At 40.5% G+C, this 23873-nt stretch overlaps 1 protein-coding gene across 2 annotated transcripts; it reads right to left on the bottom strand.

The window, feature by feature from the left end:
* Positions 1–392: 392 nt before the first annotated feature.
* adam28 (ADAM metallopeptidase domain 28) lies at positions 393–18175 on the bottom strand. Of its 2 annotated transcripts, XM_032577960.1 has the most exons (22): positions 18011–18175; positions 14677–14765; positions 14474–14550; positions 14138–14216; positions 13930–14006; positions 12860–13043; positions 12649–12711; positions 11950–12021; positions 11579–11748; positions 10422–10503; positions 8961–9094; positions 7940–8117; positions 6172–6261; positions 5180–5375; positions 4979–5084; positions 4511–4667; positions 4342–4422; positions 3602–3695; positions 3420–3525; positions 3251–3344; positions 3084–3173; positions 393–1149 (listed from the first exon to the last, which is right to left on the bottom strand). In XM_032577960.1, the coding sequence occupies exons 1-22, from the start codon at positions 18066–18068 to the stop codon at positions 1117–1119; spliced, it is 2310 nt and encodes a 769-aa protein (XP_032433851.1). In that variant the 5' UTR covers positions 18069–18175; the 3' UTR covers positions 393–1116. The 2 variants fall into 2 exon arrangements, with proteins under 2 accessions (XP_032433851.1, XP_032433850.1); XM_032577959.1 differs by lacking the exon at positions 18011–18175 and having other exon boundaries at positions 14677–14841.
* Between the last annotated feature and the right edge of the window lie 5698 nt (positions 18176–23873).

The following is a 23873-nucleotide window of genomic DNA, read 5'->3' as shown; positions in this document are numbered from 1 at the left end:
TGTGGGGTGTGTGTGGGGGGGGGGATTTTACTGTACATTCTTATTTTGAAAGCAGGAATTAATCTCTGCACTCAAAACTTCTGCTAACGTTCATATATTCTCCATGCCCTCTCAAATTTCTGTGTTCCCGTTGATTTCCCTTGGTCCACCTGTATAGTTTTTCAACATTTCCATTTCCTTTGGAGTGGCTCTCTGGCAGAGTTGAAAAGAAAAAACTCGTCTGCTATATTTTAAATGGTTGTCTTGAAAGGAGTTTTTCTGTCTATTTAGATTTTAATGCTGAAAACTGTTTTCTGAGGTCATAGGTACCTTCTACAAAGTTCCCTAACTCCGCCGGGGTTATGACCTCCTATGGAGCACAAGACTACAACATAAAAAAAAGCACATGACGGTTTGTTTTACATTGTATTTGTTGAGTTTTAACATTTACAGTCGCATAAAATGCTGCTTGTATCACCATTTTTGCTATTTTAACACAGTTTGATTATGAAACAAAAGTCAAATAATTACAAATTGCATCAGGTACTCTGAGCTCAGTTTGCCAACGTTTTGATTTATTCTCCTGGGAATGAAGTTAAACCACCAGCAGACATTTGATGATTTGTCGACTCTGATGTAAACACGAGCTAAGAAACAATTTTACGACGACGCTTGCACATTACATTGACGATGTAAATAAAATATAAATATAAACACATATTTCACAGTTTCTTATGAACAAAGACATGGCTTGATATGGAACATGAAATGCAAACATGCAGTAACTGCGGTCCAACGTGTCACTTTCAAACGGGCCGGTTCCACAGGAGTCACAGAGAAACAAACCCTGCAGCTCTGTCTCAACAATGTTATAAAATAATATACATTAATTACAGTCAGGGCCAGTTTAATGTACAGTACAAAAATGGGCCATAAGAAAACAGAAGTGAATCCCTGTGAAATCCATAGTAGGGTGCCACACAAGTTCAGTTTGTACTTCCTGTTGGGGTTCAGGTGTACTTCCTGTTGGTGTTGATGAAAACAGGACTCTGTCCCTGTGGCCTGCCAGCTGCCTCTAGTTGAAGACCAGAGGGAAGGTCTCCCCTGCTGCACTAACACTTGGCGCCAGGCTGCACATCAGACCTTTGGGGGAGGTACGGGTCTCAGAGCCTGGGATAAACAAAAAAAAAAAAAAGGTTAATTCATAACATGTAAACATACATATAGATAGATAGTGATTATATTTATGTTTTGATTGAAGAAAACGACCATTTATGCCTTTGTATGAACTGAACATGATTCCCTGGGGGTTGGGCGGCAGGCCCCTCTAGCCCCCCCTTGTGGTTGCCACTGCTGGGTCACTGTTACATGGGCATTATGTTTGGCTTTTTTGTTTTAACTCTGAGCCTGTTTTATGTTGTGTCATGTTGTCTGTTATTAAAGTGATTTATTGATTCTACAAGTCTTGACAGTAATGAGGTTTGGTGACAATGAACTAAAACAAAGCTAACAAATTATTTTACATGGGTAGAAATCGTTACTCCCATAGGGCTGGGCTAGTTTGGATGACTTCCATCTCAGTTAATGAATAAAATAGTAATTTTTAAAGAGGCATCATCCTCAGCAACTACCAGTTCTCTCAATTTACACTTTAGTTGGATTTTTTTCTTTTTTGGTTTTCAGCATTACAAACATTTCTTTGGCTTTAGCTGATTATTTATTTATTTGCAATGTGTTACTTGTTGCCAGACTATTGACAGCACAGACAGGGAGGGGGGAAAAAGCCAGAAATGTGAGATTTACACCACCTGCTAGTTATGGCTGTTAATGAGAACCAGTGTTGTGTTTATGTCTGTTTGTGCTGCCCTCTGCTGGTCAGTTTTGGTTTTCATCAGTTTTTCCCATTTCTAAACAAAGCTGTTAGTGTTGTTACTGGCGAGAATATTACATGTATAATTGACATTTTAGTTAGTTCTTTTTCCATTTTGACATGACACCACCTGTCAATCAATCCAGTGGGTTTGTTAGTAACTGACCAATCAGAGGTCGCAATTTGGTCTGAAGCGAAACACCTGGAGGAACCGAACCGCCGACGAAGTTGAGCGCTGCGGTCACCAAGATTTGGTGAAAAAATAATTCGGAAAAAAATGGTTAAAGTAGTCAGTGGGGAATATTACGACACGCTTTATCTAGAGAATTTCGCCCACAGAATATTTTATTTGATTTCTAAAACAAAGGCCGACCACAGTACCGATCAGCGGCATCACTGCCACGTGTCCGTCTGCATGAAGGTAACTGCATATAAATCACCCTCTTTTTTTTAATCATTTCTTCATATATGTTGAATGGTTACATCGAAAATTAATGCATAAAACTCGATTCCAAACAACGTGTGCTGTAGCTACAAACGTAACGTTTCTTTGTAAAACACACGTGATCAATTTATTATGTCCGGGTCGACCCTGAACGTCCCTTCCCATTCATTAATTGCACGAGCTTTTTGGAGCTCCTTATCTGTAATTATTTACCGTCAGACCTCTTGTGCTTTGACAAATTTCTCCTTAGTTTTCCCACAAACAACCCTAATGTTTATTTTATTTTATTTTTTTTTTGCCTGCCATCTTTGCCTTAATGTTAACTGATGAGGCAAAAATGCCTCACCACGTGACTCGGCTAACAGTGAGCTTCACTATCTCCACTATTGTAACTGTTTGTTTATTGGAGGTTCGCTCTACCTGAGGTATACTTCCGCGTGGGCGGAGCGATCTTGCCGTGGCGTGCTGTCAGTACGGTGGCGTACTAGGGCCATCGTAGATTAATTTAATAAAATAAAGAAGCAAATTTCAACCAATAATTCAGAAATTTTTAGATTGATCTCAGAAAATTGTGAAATTTTCCAAGTTTAATTTTGATCTCAGAATTTGAGCTCCGCAAATTTTTTGACTTTTCAAACTTAGAAATTCCACCAATTTTTCTAGAAATTTTCAGAAAATACAAATTTTACAAAATTCCAGATTCTTTGAAAAAAAAATAAGTACTACTTTTCTTTCCTATCTACAATGGCCTTAATACACCATGGCAGCTGTCCCAGACAAAGTGTTTACCTGGCGCGCAGCGCTGTAGTTCTGGCTCGGGGGTTTGGGTCGGTTCCCTGCTGGAGGTGGAGGAGGCGGAGCTCCTTTGGGCTTCGGTGCCTAAAATTCGAGCCATATAGTTAGTAATATATTGAGCAGCTGATGTACAGTCCTGCGTCACGATGCCGTGGCGTTACCTGTCTGAGTGGGCTGGGCTGGCTGATGGTGTATTCCTGGGTGACGTGAGGCGCAGAGCTGCTCACTGCTGCGGCTTTTCTCTGCGTCTGTGAACTGTTGGGAAGGAATTCGGTGATCACCACCATGAACAGCAACAATAAAACCGTCTGTGGGGTGAATGTCGCTTACACTGGTAGGGTTGGACTGCGTTTCTTCCTACACATGAACCCCACGACCCCCAAAAACAGGCCGAGGACCACCAGAATGACAGCCAGGGAGATGGCGATGTTTGCCCCTGCAGGAATGAATCAGACATGAGCTTATCTGAATCCAGAATTTGTGCTGATGAAACACCTGGAGACAGTTCTGACCGGTGGACAGAGAAGTGAAAGCATCATCCTTTGCTCCGCAGTTAGGAGGCAACCAGCCGGGCAGGCACTGACACTCACTCCTGTGATTGCACACCTGAAGAGAACACACACGTTGGACAATGAACACACACTATACAATTTAACTCCAAAGTCCCTAAAACCAGTGATGCCCAAAGTGGGTACTGGAGGGCCGGCATCCTGCATGTTCTAGTTCTCTCCCTGGTGGTACCAACAACCTCCTCAGCATGTCAGTGTTCTCCTAACGCCTCTAATGAGCTATCATTGGATCCAGGTGCGTTAAACCAGGGAGAGAACTAAAACACGCAGGATGCCGGCCCTCCAGGACCCACTTTGGGCACCCCTCCCCTAAACCATCAACTTATTTAGTTAGAAAATTATTCCAGTTTAATTGAACATTTAAACATTTTCTTATTTTTCTGTAGCCACAGAAAAATCTGTCATTTCTGTAATTTTATCAGAATTGTAGATGATAGACTAACACATTGGATAATGGAGATTGATGGAGGAAAATGATGTGGTGTTTTTAAATGATTTCTGACATGATGGAAGGAAAAACCAAACTGTTGCTGTATTTGCACTAAGTAGTGGAGTGCTCTAATTTGGACCTCTGAGAAGACAGAAACTGACGGCTCCAGCTCGGTGCAGGTTGCAGAATGTTTGTCGCTCCAATCTGAACACAGATACTGTTCAGGAAAGCTGTCGTGCTGGCGCGTACTCACAGCGTTGCCGGGGCATTTCGCCGAGCAGTTTGTGTTTCTGTACGCACTCTCGACATTCATGCACTGGTTCTGGCTGCACACCTTGAAACACACGGACACACACTTTGAAGCTGCTGCACTCACAGGATGGTAAATCTAAAAACTTGGAAAAAGAATGAAAAACGAGTACCTTTCCCTCTCCACACACGGTGCCTTCATCCACCTGCCCGTAGTCTTTGGTGTAGTCGGAAAAGAACGCCGCCTTGCAGGCACCTATTGAGACCATTTGGCCGTAGATTGGGTTCGCATTGCCGCCCTGGCAGAAGAGCTTCCCACACAAAACATCTCTGCACAGAAAAGAAGAGGCTCATGTTTACGTCTGTCCCAGAACGGGAAATATCTCAACGAATTAGAGATGCACCAATCAGACTTGGTAGTCGACTCCAGTTTTCAGATGCCTTTGAGGTTTCATTTTGATTCTGTAATAGGGCCAGGGAAGATTTCTGCTAAAAAAACTAAACTGAACAGCAGGTTGTTTCAGGCCTGCCAGTAACCGGTCCGAGTCAACAACTGTGTCTACTGTCAGTTACTGGTGGTTTGTTTGGTGCATCACTAGAGTTGGGGACAATAATATTATAAGGACTGTTCTGAGACTTACTGTTTTTGGCAGGGAACAAAGTTGGTGTCGGAGAGGCGTCTGCAGAAAGCATAGTAAACTCCTCTGGTGTTGTAATTGTAGCAGGATGAAGGAGCCTCATCAGCGTCTGGACAGAGGAGAATCAAACCGTTTCACAGCCAATCACGTCGTCGTCGTCGTTCTTCTCACTTTTGAACGTCGCCCGAAAGCAGAGCCGCTTACCGTTGCCGTAGACCTTCTTGCACTGCGCTGCCCTCTGTGGACACTGACCGTTGTAGCAGTAGCCCAGGCCCTTATCGCACGGGAGCCCGTTCACAGTGAACACGTCCTCGGGACAGGTGGCGCTCTTCCCGTCGCAGTACTCCGCCAGGTCGCAGTCGTCCTGCTTCCTGCGGCACTCGATGGAGCGAGGCTGGATCTGCGTGGAGCAAACCCCGTTAGGGCAAAACACGACGCGAACGTCTCTGGTGCCGACTGTGGATTTAAAGCATCTAAGCTTTTGCTGGGTGCAGAGCTGTATGTTTTGTGATGCAAGTCTTATCAAAATGAAGAATAATGGTGCAGCAAGCATCTTGAAATGCCTTCTATATTTCAAATCTGATGGTTCCAATGAGTGGGTCATTTCTAATCAGGGAAATATTTTTTCTATATAGATTTGAAAAAGTTGTGGCTACAGTTTTTCACCACTCCATTACTCAGATTGTCTTTGTCTCGTATTGGAATTTGTTTTATGATCTAAAACAGGAATGTCAAACTTATTTTCAGCCATATCCAGATCATGAATGTCTTCGAAAGGCTGGTTGTGGCAGAGTTTATTGGTGAAGTCCATCAATAACCTGCTAAAATATCAGTAAATAGCTTTCTCTGCCTTCAATAAGTACTTAAAATGAAATATTGAACATTTTTCTTACATTTGACAGTATACAGATAAAAATGCTTTGATTTGACTGATAAAAGAACTGCTATCCTGAAGGTTGAGGGCCACATACATAGTTATGGCAGGTCGGATTGAGTTTGACATGTGATCTGAAGCATTTAACCGTGACACAAAGCAAAATCCCCCCCAAGAAAAGTACTTTTTCATTAAAAAAAGTTATAACTCAAAAAGTCCACAAGAGGGCGGTAGTGCGCCGAATAATTGTGTTGCTGATGTTCGTGGGTGCGTTGCTGTTACTGGGCTGTTAGGCTGAGAGGCGATGAATGATGTCACTCACCTTGCAGTTGTCGCAGCACTCGCCTTCAGCGCATTGTGACCCTGCGGTCAGGGTGCAGCTGGTGGCGTTGCAGCATGGGTTGGTGCACTCCTGTAAACAGCAACGTGTTTAACCTCAAGCGTTAGAGAGTCTCTCACATGTGAAATGTTGCATTAAACCCCGTCACATTCTCAGCGTTGTATTTTGCAACGTTTGTAGCTTATTTTTTTTGTGGCGTTACATCACGGCGAGCGATTAGGGGAACGTTCAGTCGTGGCGAAGTTGATCTTTTTTCCACTCCAGTCGTGACCAGAACAAAGGTAACGCTGGGAACGAATCTCGCTGAAATCTCTCAGTCCAGTCAGAGTCACTTAAAACCTGGCTTCATGTTGGCTTCTGCTCTGCATGCTGCTCCATCAGTGCTGCTCCAACCGACCGCAGCCATGTGTAATTCTGAGGTATGCTGCACATGCAGCCAGTGAATACCAGCAGAGCTGACAACAGGTCCAAGCAGAACTCTGAAAGGAATGTTCTGCTTTGTGAAACCGACTGTGTGGCGTTGCAGGAAACCTTAACGTGATGCGGTAAAGGCTTTCAGCAGCCTTAAAATGACTGAAGGGGAGTTCTGAGGAGTTAAATATAGCAGTAAATAAGAGTCTAGTGAGTAGTGCAAATTAGAAGACGTAAAGACCAAACAGTGATGAGGAGAAAAACAAGCAGTATGAGAGTTAGACGCCCAGCGGAGTGCTGCTGTCTGTTTCCTCGAATCACCTGCTTGTTTACGGCTTTAAAACAGAAACATGTCTTGGTTTGTCAGGAAGATTCCAGATCACGAAACTTCGACAACAACTGGAACCTCTGTCAGATTGATAAACGGCCCAACGTTGTTTTTAAATGCTGAATGGAGACAAATCTGTGCCGCTGGATCAAATCTATAAAGCTGTGAGGAGTTTCAGTCTGTTTTTAACGTACACATGGAATACATATATTAAATTTAAGACTTTTTCCTTTAAAAAAAAAAAAACACGATGAACTCAATAATGGAATTGGTCATTTTCCTGTCACAAGGTTTTTCCTTTAATCTGTCAATAACTGGGGACTGCAGGTCCGAATTTTCAATTAATTAAATATTATTTTATTTGTTTCAATTAAAAGTTCAGTTTTTGTGCAGCTCGTCTGACCCTGAACGTGCAGAGTGTTCCTAAACGTCAGTGTTCATGTCTTGTAACATTTTTTCGTTTGAATTGAGGTCTGTACTGCTGCTCCCTTCAGCAGGTTTTCTTCCAGGAATTTTCTGTAGCTTCAGGCTACAGATAATTTCTAAGCTTCATGTCCTGGACTGTTGTGTCTTAAGCAATGAATGCGTCACGACACGCCTACAGAAGACCCACGTTGTTCTTTCCTGTTGCATTGCAACAATAATGAAGTCTGATATATATATATATATATATATTTTTTTTTTTTTTTTTAAAGAATGACTGAGTCATGTCTACATTAACCAAAGGCTTCCTTTTCTGTCTTTGAATGAATTTGTATTTAATTTGCATTAACACATTTCTTGTTCGGTTTAAGCGAGTGGTTTTGGTCCAAAGCCTCTGCTGGCAGAGTTTTTGGATTTGAATATATTTCTTAATGCATTCAAAAAAAGTTCAGTAATGAAATTTAAATCTATTTTCAAAAATTCCCCCCGTCTTATTTGGAAGTCAGCCTTTCAAGGAAATGATGGCTAAACTAAAATCAAAAATGTCCTCTTGTGAAAAATATTAAATAAAGGGCTATTTTTATGTACCTGCACAGAGCCACAGTCGCACTGCTCTCCCTTTTCCAAAAATCCGTTCCCACAGACTCCTGGAGCCACGATCCTGGTGAAGTCTGGCTTGTCGAACAAGCAGCTGGGGTTGCGGCTGGTCAGGTACCTCTCATAGTTGGCGAAGCTGCAGCTACTGAACGTGCGTGGAATATTATAGCTGCCAGGAACAAACAAAGTTTTTTGGGTTTTTCTTTTAGCTCCAAAGTAAGACACCACAGACCTCAAGATTGACTGGAAAAAATTAGAACATGGATTAAAAAAAAATCAACAATCCAGAAATAATTAAAAATGTTTGATAAATAAAATATAAAGAGACTTAATTTGGATTTATAGTTGTGCACATTGTTTACAAAACAATGGGCTTAGCACTCATCCCTGAGGGATCCCAGTTCTGAGCTGCAGAGTGGGCCAGGAGACCAGACCTTACAGCTTTCTGGTTCTTCAGGATCTAGTGGCGGTCAGGCCTGGTCTCCTGGTCTTCTGATCCCAGAGCTTCATGATGACGTATGATGTTAAACATCTCTTATCAAAGTGTGGCTCCGTTACTACTAGTTTACTTTTACAGTGCTGATTATTTCATTAGTAATTATAATGTGCCGCAAGATATTAAAACAGCAGTATACTTCTGGTCTGACACTTGTCTCCCCGAGTGCTACGGCCAAGACGCATCTACTGTGACTGTAGTATATGTGTATAAAGTCACATCTACTTTAAGTTGGTGCTGCAGTATTAGCCTGTTAAAGCTGCAGCACTCTGACCTTTTCTTTACAGCCCTGTCACCAGACCAGGAAAGAAATGTTCCAATCTCCAGTTATATTATAGTTTACACATCAGCAAATCCTCTCTTCTCCATTTTGTTGCTTATTTTTCCCTCACAACACACACGCACACACACGCACAGTGAGAGAACTGTACGTAAACAAGGCGATCTTTGACAGAATCGGTGTCTGACCTACTTTAACAAACACACCCTTTGAGGCAGCTGGCCACCTTTCCTTACCTGAGCGCTGCGGCCATGATGCAGCTGTCCCCAGAACAAGAGCAGCCACTGGAGTCGTCGTGATTCATGCCCAGGTTGTGGCCCATCTCGTGGGCCAGAGTCGCTCCCACTGCAATGGCTCGGTCGGTGTGATCCTAAAGACGAACAGAGGCGCAGCTGAGCTCAGAACCTGCAATCTAACTTCAACCAAGAACCGCCAAGACTTTGAGGTTGGAAGGCCTCGTTGCCATCGTCCAAATCTTTAGCTCCCTCCACTGCTTCTGGATTTGATTCCACTTGAAAATGTTAATATTCTCTTGGTAACACTCAGGAGATGGTGAATAGGGTATCATGTACTGTATAGGACAACAGAAATGTAACAACCACTAGTAGTGCCTGCATTACTGTAAAAATCTTTCAAGTGTGAACATGAGTATTAAAATTTGCATGCTCACCCTCAGGTCGTGTGTTTTTCACATTTCCATTTAGCCACTTTTAGAATGATGGCAATTTCTTTTTATGATGGCTGCCATTTTTGAGACTTTACCCATAAAATGTTACCCATTTTCATGACTTGGGTGAACTTTATGCCTCACATGTTTTTGACTACAGTAACCGGTAATCTTATTCATAAAACTTTAAGGAAATATGTGCCAAAACTGAAACTGAAGACTTTGCAAGGAGATGAAGATGTGACAGTCGCCTTAATAGTTAGCATTAGCTTCCCCTGATTTTTAAATTTTTTTTTTTTTATGCAAGTAGCATTATAGCATTAGCGCAATAAATATTCTTGTTTAGAAAATTGGTGCTTAGTGAACCTAAATTTGTGGTAATCTGGCAATAACTACTGCAGATTTAATGCAAACATTTGTTCTCCAGCACATCTGTGGTGGCCATTTTGAAAAATGGCCCCAAGAAAAAGGAAACACAAGATCAAGAAAATATATATTTGCTACGGTTCAAAACATGTAGGCTGTGTTTTGACACCAAACACATTTATCAAATTGACAATTTTAGAGAAAAAATTATAATTTTCCATGACAATCCTGGTGATCATCTTGAAATTTTGAGTCACTGTTAGGAAAAAACAAAAGCAAGCCCCAGGAAACATCTGTGACAAGTTAGGTTCTTGTATCTGCATGAAATATTAACCAAACTGCTGAAATATTAACCAAACAACCATAGAGTAGTTTGATTTCAAATCAAATCATCAATTGAATTATTTAGTCAGGACTAAAGTGCTGGAGAAAACTATTTGAGAATTCATATTACTGAGTTGGCAAGCATTTTTATATCAAAAATACAAAATTTTTGCAGAGTCATGATATTCCATTCTCTTCCAACCGTTGCAGCAGCACAGTCTCAATAATCTGGAAACAATTTAGATCCAAATGATCCGTAGGGCAGACTTGGAGCTGTGTCTGTTTTGCCCTTCAGCCGTTCCAGGAAAACAAACAGCTAGCGCAGTTAGCTCCAGCTCACCTGTACCACCCCGACCGAGTGGTCACCGCACAGAGTCCCGATGTAAGCCAGACCCACGGTGGCTCCTTCAAAGTCGATCCCGCTGAAAGACACAATGAGGCTTTCCATCACGGCTGCATTTCATCTTCGTTTGAAAAAATGCAAACATCTACAGGAAATATGAAATAATTCTGTGTTTTGTACTTTTTGTACTCATTTGGATAGATAAACGTATCAGTTTCACCGAATGATGATTTGGTTATGAAATTTCATGCTCATTGTTTGGCTGCCAGCTGGCTTACAGTTTCTGATATTATTGTATGGTTCATCCATATAACATAACATAACTGCACTGAAGTAGATGTGTTATGATGGATTCTGTTTTTTTTCTTGGACATACCTTCAATGTGTTTTCAGAAATTCTCTGATGTGATTATGCTGTTTTGCAGCAGACCTTGGCATAGTGATGAAACGCGTTGCACAAGAGACGTGTGGAAACTAAAAACATCTAGCACATTCAGATCTGTTCAGATTGTGGTTTTCTTCAAGCGCATCTTAATAAAACAGAATATAATTTAAAACGGGCATTTATTTCAGTAGCCGTGTTCCCTGCCTCAGGTGTAGCAAGTATATATAAAAAAATGCATGGATTTAAGTCAATATTTTTTTATTTCTGTTAGTTTTGATGATTATTATTTAGAACTAATGAAAACCCAAAAAGTAGTTGTATGTAGACTTCAACATGGTAATAAACAGAAAATTTTAACCATCAAAATGAACAGAAATAAAAGCTAAAAAACCATTGCTGCATTTCCATTGACCTTACCATTGAGCAAAGTGGAATTATGAATATAAATTCACTTAATGGAAACACAAAAAATTTTGAAATAAATCATGTTTTTTGGTTAAAAAGCTTTTGTGTTGGGGTGACGTGGGTTTCCAGCAAAATTGTTGCAAAATTGCAGCTCATGTTTGCGTAGTGAATCTATAAAATACACGAGTTTAGCTGTTTGAGTTACTGAAAACACTGAACATTTTGGTCGTTCTGATTTGATAATACACCCGTCTTCATGCAACTTCCTTTCTGTTGCACAACGCATGCACAGTTAGAAAGGGATGTTACTCCATTTAAGGTGACTAGAGACAGAATGACTTGTACTCTTAGAGGTTAGTCAGACCTGATGAGGTGTGCATTGTCGTGTTTTATCCGTTTCACCAGCTCGGAGTTTCTCCAGGCCTTGAAAGCATCCAGGTTGGCGTTAGCAGGGTTGGTCACAGAGATCAGGTCGTTTTTGGACCAGACCTCCAGACCCACCAGACCGATAAACGTCTTCAGGGGTTTGTATCCCTGCAGGTCATCACAACAACAAGAACAACAACAAAAGTGAACTATTCAGTTTCCCATTCAACAAGCCCTACAGAGGTTTTCCAACATAACGAAAGACAAATTATTAAAAACAGTAGCCTGCATGACGTAAGCTGCCTGCTGAGCCATAAAATGATTCGTTGTGGAATTTGCCCAGGAAAGATGGCAGCAGCCCTGACTCACCATGTTGACAAAGTTGACGATTTCAAATATCCTCTGTCTCAGCTTGGTCAGATCTCTGTTCATCTTTATGTACTGAAACAATATTTGGTTGCATAAGAAAAAAAAGTTACATCCCGTTTCCCAGCAGCTGATTCACAATGAGACACATTATGAGAGGCAGCCGTAGTTTAGACCCAGTTAAGACTGTGTGTGTGTGTGACTTTAAAAACTGTTTCAGCAAACTGCCTGACAGAAAACATGGAATGACGATGCTAATTAACAGAGCTGCTATTTAAAACAGTGAAGGAGGGATTGTAAAGCTCTCTTAAAAAAGTCAAGATTAAAAAAATCCTGATATGAAGTCCAGAATCAGAATTAGTGAAGCCATTTTGCAGAGTCAGCAGATAAGTTTGGAACTCTGTTTCATTTTAGCTTTGAGAGAATACAAACTGGCAAACTTGTACAAACAGAAGGAGAGGTACAAATTACTAATAGTGTAGTCTTTTTTTTTTTTTGTTTTTGCTAATGATGCATTTATATTTAATATATTTTCTCTACTTTGTCTGAAAGCATGCCAGAATCTTCAACTGCATGTACTTTTTCATATATATATATATATATATAGTACACCAAATATTGTATGAATGAATGGTCTAATCATTTTCAAATAACCTACTAGATGTGTAATATCACAATGAAATGTAAGAGGAAAATTCTTACCGCTCGATTATCAGCTACAAGAACGAGTTCAATGTATTTCTCCTGCAGTAGAACCGGAACACCCTGAAACAGTCAAACACATTTTAGTTTTCCCCTAGAGCTTTACGTCACCGTAGTTATTTCTATGACGTTTTCTGACTGTGTCCCCGCCACCCACAAGTCACATTTAACCTCCGACACCGAGACCAAGCCGTAAACGTGTACCACCAACCCCAGATCTGGAGCGGCTCCGGCTTGTTGGCGGCTCCATGTCGTCCTCCCAGGAGGTGTTTGTAACGCCACACACCGCAGGCGTCAAGTTCCCGTCGTTTACGGTGGTCACAGCGTGGTCGGCCTCGTCGCCGCCAGAGAGAGGCTCAATCAGGTACCGCTGGGCAGACGTCCTGAAGTAACCCCTAAACCCAGGAGTTAATCTCTTTTGAGAGCCAGTAAAACAGTCACTACACCACAAAGCAAATGAAGGGAAGAAGCTGGCTAACCAGGCTAACTGTGTTAGCATCTTTAGGTTTTGTGTCCAACTATTTTCTAATTCTGTACAATATGACACAGAATTTTCTGGCTGGGATAGAAAAACTTTTTTTTTCCATTTCAAATTCTCCCATGCCATGAATTAGTTTGTGTGTAGGTAGCATTAAAGATAGCTAAGTCAGGTCAAGCTAGCTCAGTTTTTAAAAAACAATCGTCACTTAAATAGGCAGAATTTTGCTGTGTTTGGTTTTTCTTAATTTTTAGTTCTTGTCTACCTGAAGCTGCTCATGTCTTCAATAGGGAGAAATATGTGACTGTATTAACATAGTGATAATAACCATATTCTCAACCCTTTTGTTTTTATTTGCATGCCCAAATCCACCAATTAATGAGAAAGAACTTAATGACCTTTGACATTTTTAAATACATTTTGAATGAAAAGACAAGTAAAAAAAAAAAAAAAGTAAATCAGTCTTTTCAAAGCATAAACTCCTTATTCACCGTTTTATCCTTTGAGAAATGTCCGTCTCATTTCCTAGAATTAAACTAATTTTCGATACAAATCTACCAGATATATGCTTCACACAAAATGAAATGAAAGAATACACCCAAGTAATTTCTAATATTGTTTGTGTGAGTGGTGTTATGCTGTATTTAACTCAGATTGATTTATATTGCTGCGATACAAGCCTTGGACACAGCTATAAAATTGAACATGAAATAATGTAGCTGTTCAGCTGAAAGCGTCCACTTTATCTACACTAAATCAGCATTTCACACACAACATGATGAATAGATATGTGTGGCCCTTACCTTAGTCCCTCACATGTACTGATGCTAGCAGATGACTCGCTGTCATTCACAATCTTCCCATGGTAGTAACAGTGATCCTGACGCAGACAGAATATTAACAGGGATAAATGTAAATCATCAATGGCAATTTCTTTTAAATTTCATTTTCCAAATACCTATACATCTAAAATTATGCACACAGAGCTCAAACTCGCTTAAAAACACTTACAACATCATGTGGGCTAGTGGTGACCCGGGTTCCATCTTCTTGGTAGTAGGTTTCTGTGTAGTTTCTGGTTAGTAACTCACTGATGATGAGAAAAATAACATCATATGTGTCATCTTTGTTCTATTTAAGGAAGTGAAATAGTTCCTTTTTATGAAATTTAAGAAATACTTTCTTAAATTTAACCTTGATTCTGAGGAGATGTGATGTTAAGAAAGTCATGAAGAAAAACTTACACAACTGTGTGTGTGTGTGTGTTTTTTTTTAAACCACAGACACACACACGTGCACGCCACACACAAAGATTTACACACCCACGCCAAGGAAGTGAGAACATACTTGTTTTTCTCAAGTTGTAATTGAATGTCTCTTCCTCCAACAGTCATTGCATATTTAATCGTCTCTGGTCTGAGGTACTGAAGGGGGTAGAGAAAGGAAAATTATGCTTTCTGTTTATTTTTGTCATTCTCAAATCCACACTCAGAACTTGTAAAAGTATACCAAAGAATCAGTCTACATGAAATTAAAGTAGGAAGATCTACCTCTGTGCTTCTTTTCCTTACTGCATGAAGTCTGACAGGTCGAACCACCTCATAGTCTTTCCCCACCTCAAAGGTTGGGTTGTGGCTTTCTGTGAACACACAAAAGGAGACAGCAGGTGGATATCCAATATCCAAATCTCTTCCCACCATAGATGAGGTTCTCCTCAAGCCATCAAAAGTAAATCAAGAACTCTAAGCCTCGTAAAAGAACATCAGAAGTGTAAGGCAGCCGAACACTGTGATGTTTCAAATATCATACAGGATTGGGTTCCTGATCCTTACTGTACGATTGTGACCGCACCAACTCATTCAGACCAATGTCAGGGAGCCTTCTTGCAAAAGACACTGAATTAGTTGCATTTTTGTACAGCCTGGATTAGTTGTAGCAGCTTTGTGGTGGCAGTCATAATCCCATTTGTTTGCAATACCGATCTACCCCACTCTATCATAAATGATAAATCTTTCATTGTCCGTGGTGACCTCGCTAAGACTCGTCAACAATCCTCCATGCTGGAGTCATTTTTGCCAACAGTACACATCGTCCAACATCCTGGGAGTGTAAACAGAAGTCTTCATTTAGAAATGCTTATACTACTTGAAGTAGATACACTAATTTCTAACATTTCGTTGACTGAGCCTCCCTACAACTTCTTGCCTCTAATGCTTGACACTGCTAAATGTATTATCAATCCCTGTCCAATACATTACAACATAACGTGTTATGTTGTAAATGTTTCCACAAGACTGTATTGAACGAGGACAAACTCTGTCCTGGATTTCTCATAAATTGTTTGTTAACGTTGCACAGCTTGAACAGGGAAGATATCTGCGTTTGTGGTCTCGCTGACGTAGAGACTCTAGCCCAGGGTTTGACTGTAAGCACTTCAGTTTTCTAACACCGACAGTGATTCACAAAGAGCTGTAACTTTAACTTGGCTTAAACTATGCTTCTGAAACTGGTAAAGGAATACTTGGGGAAGTGATCAGAAGGCCAACCTAACTCATAAAAACCATAGAAAATTGGACGAAATTACACATAAATCTTGGTTTTTGTTCTGTTACTAAACCAGAAAAAAAAACGATATAATAAGGGAGGAAGATATTTTTAAAGATAAAATTATTCAAAATTCCTCAACATTTATTTGTAATGGCCAAGCTGGGTTTTTTTTTTGTTTTTTGTTTTGGATCTCCATCCAAACAAAACATTTATCACTAAAACAGTCACACCCACACACACTATTTAAATAACACATAGCATATCGACTCATGAATGTACAATTATAACACATCATAGGGTAGAATAATTAAACAGGGGTCTGTTTTTAAAGAGCTCTAGCATTTCTTACATGTTTCATGTTTTCATTCCTTTAAAATGAACAGTCTTTTGTTCAGCAATGCTGTTGCATTTTGGAAGAGTAAAACAACAAGCTTTGAATTAAAATTTTAAATTAAAGTGTGGCTAAGTAAAAGTTGATAATATAAAACATTTAGTATCTTACAAGATTTCTAAAAACAGCATACAAGTAATTTCAACCTCATTTTTTAACCGAGGGTCAGTCTAAAGCTTAGTGCATACTGATATTTGTGTATAAGGAACAATTCAGTACAACACTCGCTGCCCTATTTTGAACTAATTGTAGTTTGGTCAGATGTTTTCCTGTAACACTGGACCACACCACAGGGCAGTACTGCAAGTGACACAAGATACTGTGATAAATGTAAAGTTGACTTTTTTGAGCTCTACATCATGTTATAATGTTATTCCCACATGAAAAACAAAGCAGGAGTGCTGCCTTGATTCTTTCGTGGATGTTTGAGAAATCCTTTAATCTCTCATGGCAACCGTTCTGTGCTTGCTCACAGAATGTGCCGCCTATTTATCCAACCATTCAGCTGCGCAAAACACCTGGGTGGACCTTGTTCCGCCTTCTGGGCCGAGACTCCTCCTTTTTTCCAGGAGCAGCTCCTCCACATAGCTACAAGCCGCCTCAGTTACCCCCTCCCCTGCAGCTTCCCCACTCAGCTCCTTCAGACTAGCCAGCAGCAATTAGCAAACACCCAGTGGAACTTTGCATCACCTGATCTCATTAAACGAGCTACTTCTCTGTTCAACTTGGATAAAAACGTTCTTAAAGGGTTAATTCAGGAGCCATGTTGTGATGACTTCCTGAAGGCAGAGTTTCTGAAAGATCAGGAGTTTTTAAAGAGACAGAGGTTCAATTTCAAGGCGTTAAATTACAAAGTTAAATTTCTTAAAAGAAATTTTACTTTGATATATGCAGCATTTTTTACATACTTACTTGATTATGCTATAAAATGGCATTATTGGCTTGTAAATTGCATAATACTTCCCCTTTAGTGATTTGAGGGATTCATGTTATGGGCATATCATGTATCGCTCCAGTCTGCTGTCCATAGTGACTCCTCCCAGAAGTCTGATTTCTTCTACCTGAGTATTGGCTGTTCCTTTTATGAACAGGTCTAGTTTTGACTGAATTTCTCATTTCTAATTTAATCCACATCTTATACTTTTGGTTTTAGACATAGGCATAATATTTGGATCAAATTTACTGTTTACCTCTAAGCCTGCTGTGGTAAGAGCTTGCTATATTTGATCAGGCGTAGTGTGTGCAGGAAGTTCTTTTGAAGATGATGTAGTGTTTCTATTTTGTCTATCTAGTTCCTAAATTTTGAAAGGAAATTAGTTTTGTTCCTGTGACGTATCAATGATGTTAATTCACAAGAGACCAGAGCAAACTCTTCAGTGTTACCGGCGGTGGAAACGCACTCTGCCACAGAAACCAGGAAACTCCTGGTCCAGATTCCATACTTCCTACCAGAGCGGAGCAGCTTTAATATTAGTCACTAACGTCCTCTGTGTCACGGTTACCTGAGGACCTGCTAGCACCTGGGAGGGCAGAGGCTTTGTTGTCACACAAAGTCTGCCGCCGCAGCGTTTCATTGCTGTGTGTTTACTACGTTCGGCTTAGTTATTGGATAGCAACACACGCTAAAACCCAACAACTGCTGTTAAGTTTCAATATGCGGTAGGCAGTATCTCACCTCAAGGAACAGAGTCTCTCTCTGTCTGCTTGAGTAATTATTACTTAATCTCATGCCCTGAAACTCCTCCGGGTCTTGTCTAATAGTACAAACGTATGAACTGACTCAGACAGTTATCACTGCCTTTGATTCTTGTCAGATCATTTGTCTCCTCAAAACCTATACAGTACAACTTGTCTGTCTGGATCAGAAAGCTGCATTCTGAAAGGCAAGGCTTTAGTTATTAATTAGTCCCGCTGCTGAATAGAGGTAACAGTATCCAGTCACTTACCTGAGGGCCTGAACGAGGCATTCAGGAAGACGAGCAACAATAGGAGAGTCCGTGTCATTGTTTCAGTCCAAACTGCTGCTGATCTTTGCTCTGATCAGGCTTTATGTGGTTTACCTGCATGTTGCGCTGCTTGCCCTGGTAAGGCCACTCCTCCTGGACCTTCGGGACTTGTCACAGACTCCTTACTGACAAGAACGCCACCCCCCAAGCGACCGGCCTGAACACGCCCCTGACTCCGGGCAAGGATTCAGAAAGGAAACAACTTGAGCGTTGTGGGCGGAATCAAACTTCCAGTCAGCTGTCTTTCACACCAAAGATCTTTGGATTTGAGTCGGTATGACTTACTGACATTAATCACAAATCACTTTTTTCCCTTTTTTTTTCTTCTCTGCTTCTTCCTATTTTTGGTTTCTACTGAGGTCATAAATAAGAAGTCTGTCTCGCTTCATGTTGTGACTGTGACTCAGCCGTGTTATTTACTTAATATGGTCATTTCCACACATTATTTTTCTCAATGTCATCAGCACATCGGTGATGTATGCAGCAGATACTTGAAGTGGGCTCAGTCTGCTGCAGTTAGATGCTTCTTCCTTCTTTCTGGGTCGGACCCTCACCCACTGAACACATGCCTGGAGTCACAGCAAAGACAAATTGTCTGAAGACAATACGGCTAATGTGCGTCCTCTCTCTCTGCCGCTGACTGGGACGTTTCAGGACACAGGATGTATTATGTGGCGCACTGTAAGGTCTCTACAGCAGAAGAGTGTCAGTCTTCTTTTTGATCTTCAACGAGCCATATAAAGCAAACTTCCTCCTCCTGGTTTCTGCTCGGTGACCTAGTGTTAGTTGTGCAAATGTTAGCAACGTTCAGGAAACGAGACTGTTGACACTCAAGTTAAGCAAGTCACTGATGAAAGTGTTGAATGATGGTCATTCAGCAACATCCAGACACTTTAAAATGCTTCTGTTTGTTTATAAATCACTGAACGGCTTAGCACCACGATACATTAAAGATCTGCTGTTGTCGTATCAACCTTCCAGAACCTCCCAGGTCTTCTGGTTCTGGTTCTACTCTGCATCCCCAGAACCAGAACCAAACATGGAGAAGCAACATTCAGCTTCTATGCACCACAAATCTTGAACAAACTTCCAGAAAACTGCAGAACAGCCAAAACACTGAGTTTAAGTTGTCTTTCTTTCAGGATTTTATCTTTATTTATTTAGAGGAGCAACCTAGAGCATGATGCTGCCACCACCATGATTTCTGTAGCTGGTGCTCTTTTGTATGCTTGTAACTTCCCTAAGGACTGGTGTGGTCATGTCCCCACCAACTCTGGCATGAAGGGGACAGTCCCCACCAATATTTCCTGAGCCTGTTTTTCTTTATGTGCCTGCATCTATGTAACTCGGCAGCAGCTGCACGTTTTATTCAAAGCATTAACAGCCAGATAATGCTTTCTAGTCCAATCCACTAGATCGCCGCTCAGTGATCTAGTGGATTGAACTAGATCCACTAGACTCACTGTGCGCGCGGTGCCAGTGCGCCACATGCAGCTATTGCTTTTCATTGAGTCAGGAATATCGGTGGTCAGGGAAATGACACAATCAAGCAAAGAATCTGAGAAGGGGACGCAAAGTTTTGATATTGTCAACACTAAGATAGCAAGACAACAAGGTCCAAAGGGATCACATTTCACAGGTCAGTAAAAAGCTTTAATTAAAAAATATATATGAAGAAAGTGGAGACTAAGTTAGTTAGAGCTTAACTTTTATCACCTTAACTTGTACTCTCTGTTGTTTACCTCTAAAAGCCTTTCTCCCCTGTAGTCAAGACTGAATCCTCACCTCTGAAGACACTCCAGTATCGGAGCTGTGTGTCTGTTTTACCAGATTTTCTCCTCTGTCTAGAGAATGTCTGCACTGTCTTCTTCACCTTTAAACTCCTGATAGATTTTTATCCAGAGGAATCCATTGACCAACATTAGTCAGAGTGTAATGCACTAACACAAACCCACCAATCCCACCAACACAGACAGAGCTGGGAGTTTGATTAATCAAACAGAATCCGAACGTAAACAACTAGAGATGAAGTAAAAGTCGTGACTTTATGAAGGAACCAGACTACGCTTTTGTGCAACACGTTTAATATGTGGAACAAAAAGCAGTCATTTTGGCTGCAGTAGCTGTGAAGGTTTGGTATAAACACGTCTGCATTCTTCTGCTCTGAGGCTGCTTGGCTCACACAGAATCTTCTTATTAAAATTCTGTCAAGTATCATCATGAAATATTTTTGTTTAACTCTGTTGCTCAATTATTTTCTGTCATTGCCTCCTAGGGATCATAAATATTTTAACCCCCCCTCCCCCCTCCGTTCGACCAGGAATGCTAATCTCAAACGAAAATATGTTCTTGACTAAATTGAGCCATTGGATGATATTAATCTGCAAGGGTTTAACTTTGTGTTGCAAGTTGGTGAGAACACATTGAGGAAGAAGGAAGGAGGCCCTGATAAACAGACAGATATGTGACTGGAATGCTATTTTGTGCTAAGAAAGACAAAACCTTAAATGTGAATCCCATAGTCTTAGGAAATAAGTTAGGATATTGATCCTATTATTATTGGAGTCTTGCACATAGATTTCGCTCAATATGTACATTTTAAATGTACGTATTGAATAACTATGAAGTCTATGTCTATGGTGAGGCTTGTCAGATTAATAGTAACAATCTTTTAGCAGGTATTAGACATACTAAGAAAAATCAATATGTTAAAACATCTAGTTGATGCTTATAATGTATTTCACTTGGTGATGGAACCACTAAAAAAAACAAAACAACTTTTCAGTCATATTTTAGTTTATGGAATCCGTTTCTATTTGCTCAATGATTGCTTACAGTTGAAAACAGTTTCAAGATTCAGTCATGTCTTTTGTGAAGAATCATCACTATAATATAGTTGCCTTTTATTGTCTCAAAAGTTCTCAAAAACATCAACAGCATTGGATTTTGTAAAACTCAAAATGTGAAGTGATTAAAAAAAAAACAGAAAAGTTTTGCCCATGTTGATCCATAAAGCCGCTCCAATAGAAACCCATTTCAGCCTCTGAGGACTTTAGCGATCGTTCTTCATTCCTATGTTAGATTTACTGTCTGTTGTTGAGCAACGTTTGTGATCAATGGATCCACGAGATTTTAAACCCCACAGAACCAGAACCAGGAAACTCCAGCCCAGAATGAACCCAGTTTACTGAGCTCTGAGATTCTCTTCCTGATATCCTGGCTGATTTACCAGACAGAGACGTTGTGTGTTTAAGGTGTGGCTCTGGTCACCTGAGATTTTGTAAATTAGCTAATCAGGAAATGACAATGCTATGACATCTTCATAGTTCTAGTGCGCGTACACTTTTGATTTGAAAGAAAATCTAAATCTCTCATCTAATCATTTTGATATTCAGCTAGCTAATAAAAAAGTTTGTTTGAAGTGTATTTATATGATTCAGATTTCCAGCTATTCTTTTACCTAATATTGACAACACTAATAAGATAAGTTTTGCCCTTGTGGAAGTAAATATGGAACTCCTCACATGTTTTCTATGTGGTGCCGTTTGCAACGTTATGCAGAAATTAACAGCAATAATTTGGTTTATTTAGCCTGTCAGAAAAAAATGAGTGTTTAAATATTTATTTGGGAACTAAAGATTAAGTTTGAAAACTAAACATTTAGCTTCCTAACTAAATATCGAATTTATTAGGTGAAGTAGATATTTAGTTTGGATCTTTGACATTTGTAAATGTATGAATAACATGGTGAAAACATGGATACCAACATTTTGTTCTTTACAAAAGGCCAAATAAACCAAAATATTGCCTCTACTTCTTTTTTTTGCAGTGTACCTTTACAAGCAGCAGTTTGTCAAACTATCAGGAAATGTACTTTGTTCCTGAACAAAGTATTCCAAAAACTGACTAGTATGCTCAATGTTGTTGCAGGGATTTCTGATCAAATACTTTCAAAGACTGGTTATAAAGTGGTCTAACTAGGTGGAAATTATCATGTTGCTTGATAATCAGCAATTTATCCATTATCTGATCCAAGTGGTTGTATTGTGCTGCTTTGCTAATGCTTCCTAGCATGTCAAAGTGCTTGAGAAGCTTTTATTAATCACCATGAAGCAAATTGTGTCAGAGCAGCTCAAGTGGGATGACGCTTTGACTTGACCACTGTTAGCTGTGCACACCACAAAGCCGGCCGTCTGTGGAGAAATACTAAGAAAAAAAGCCTGAAGTCGGCGAGTGGAGAAACAAACTCTGGTCGGATGAAACCACAACGGAACTTTTTGGCCTTGCATGGAAAACTGACTTAATACGGCACATCCTTCTCAACACACTGCCCTCATGGCAGGGGAAGCATCATGCTGCGGGCTTCTTTCTTCAGCAGGTAGAGGACAGCTGGTGATGATGGTACAAATGGTAATGGGAAGACTAACTGGAGGAAACCAGTTAGACTGGTTAGACTGTGTGCTCCGGGTCGCATTCTGAGACCCGGAGCACACAGTTCCAATGTCCTAATCAAAGTCCATGCCTAGACATGGATAATTTCAAGACTTGGAAGCTCGTGTTCACAGTGGCGCTTCAACCAACCAGAATAAATAAACAGAAAGTTAGTTTTGTTTTGTTTAATAATCAGAAGATCTTTTAGAGCCAGATGACCTTCAACTTGATGTAGAGCTTCCTCCTGCGTTACGCTGTTGTTCCTCAGTGCTGCTGCACAACAGGAGGACATTGTGTTTGATTATCTTCCCATCAGTTGTGCTGCTCATGTGCTCCGTTAAAACGCCATGATATCCATTAAAAAGCTCAATATATCAACACACACACACACACCCACACACCCCCGCACACACACACACATCACAATCATTCTGTTCCCTTTTTTAAGCCTTAGTCATTTCCTGGAACAGCTGAGAACCACCATGTTGCTCAACAAGCAGGAAAGATTCATTTTATTGTAGCTGATTCTGTTCTTGATAAAAGACTTTCGAAGTTCTGACCCATTTAAACAAGTGAGAATATTAAGAAGTCCAATTATTTCAGGAACTGTATCAGCAGTTCAAACACATTTCAATCTGGAGAGACTCAGACGGAGATAAGAAGACAATTAGAAGAGTTTATTGACAAACAGAATTTAAAGTCTTTGGCGCTCGGGCCCCGGCTGGGGATAACGGTTATCGCAGCGTTAGCGATAGGCTTCAGATGAGCATCCCCGATGCTGTTAGGAAAGTCATCCCCCAGGCCCCGGCACTGGTGGTGGAGGTTGAAGAAGGGTGCGGGCCTCAGGACCGGGCGAATGGAGGAGAAGGGGTGGTGGTGGGTTGAGCTCGGCTGGAGAGCGAAGGACGCCATGAATGAAGGTCCTTATCAGCTGGGACTTGGTCGATGATTGGACGTGACGTGGCTTGGTCCGGCGTTGATAGGTCGACGATTGTGGGCAGGTCGCTTCAATTAACGGGTCCCGGTGGGGATAAAAGAGTCTTCCAGTTTGAATTTGCGCCTAGGCTTCATTATATAGATCAATTCAAACATCCATCTGCTAATGGATGTTTGAATTGAGCATTTACTTCTGTTAAATATGCTAGTTTTCCACTTACAGTTGATGAAAACATATTTAAAATTAGAATATTGTGTGCGTCCGGTATGAAACATATTTGTTTTTAAAAACAAATATGTTTCATACCGGCTAAATGTTATTTTCAAAAGCTCCTACTTTTAATCTGACAAACTAGCCTCAGGATGTATTCTAATTTATTGAACATAACTGTAGTATTTATGGACATAATGTTGGATTAATCAATCTGTTAATATG

Source organism: Xiphophorus hellerii, chromosome 12, assembly GCF_003331165.1.
Source record: "Xiphophorus hellerii strain 12219 chromosome 12, Xiphophorus_hellerii-4.1, whole genome shotgun sequence".
In the NCBI taxonomy this organism is placed as follows: Eukaryota; Metazoa; Chordata; class Actinopteri; order Cyprinodontiformes; family Poeciliidae; genus Xiphophorus; species Xiphophorus hellerii.
The sequence above is the reverse complement of the archived record's forward strand: the minus strand, read 5'-3'. Positions and strand labels throughout refer to the sequence as shown.

Excerpts from the sequence above, each read along its gene's own strand:
- adam28 (XM_032577959.1), bottom strand. The coding sequence starts at position 14,826 with ATGGTGGGAAGAGATTTGGATATTGGATATCCACCTGCTGTCTCCTTT. Across the intron at positions 14,007-14,137 it reads CCACTAGCCCACATGATGTT|GATCACTGTTACTACCATGG; the intron begins GTAAGTGTTTTT and ends TGTCTGCGTCAG. Across the intron at positions 6,262-7,939 it reads GCGACTGTGGCTCTGTGCAG|GAGTGCACCAACCCATGCTG; the intron begins GTACATAAAAAT and ends TGCTGTTTACAG.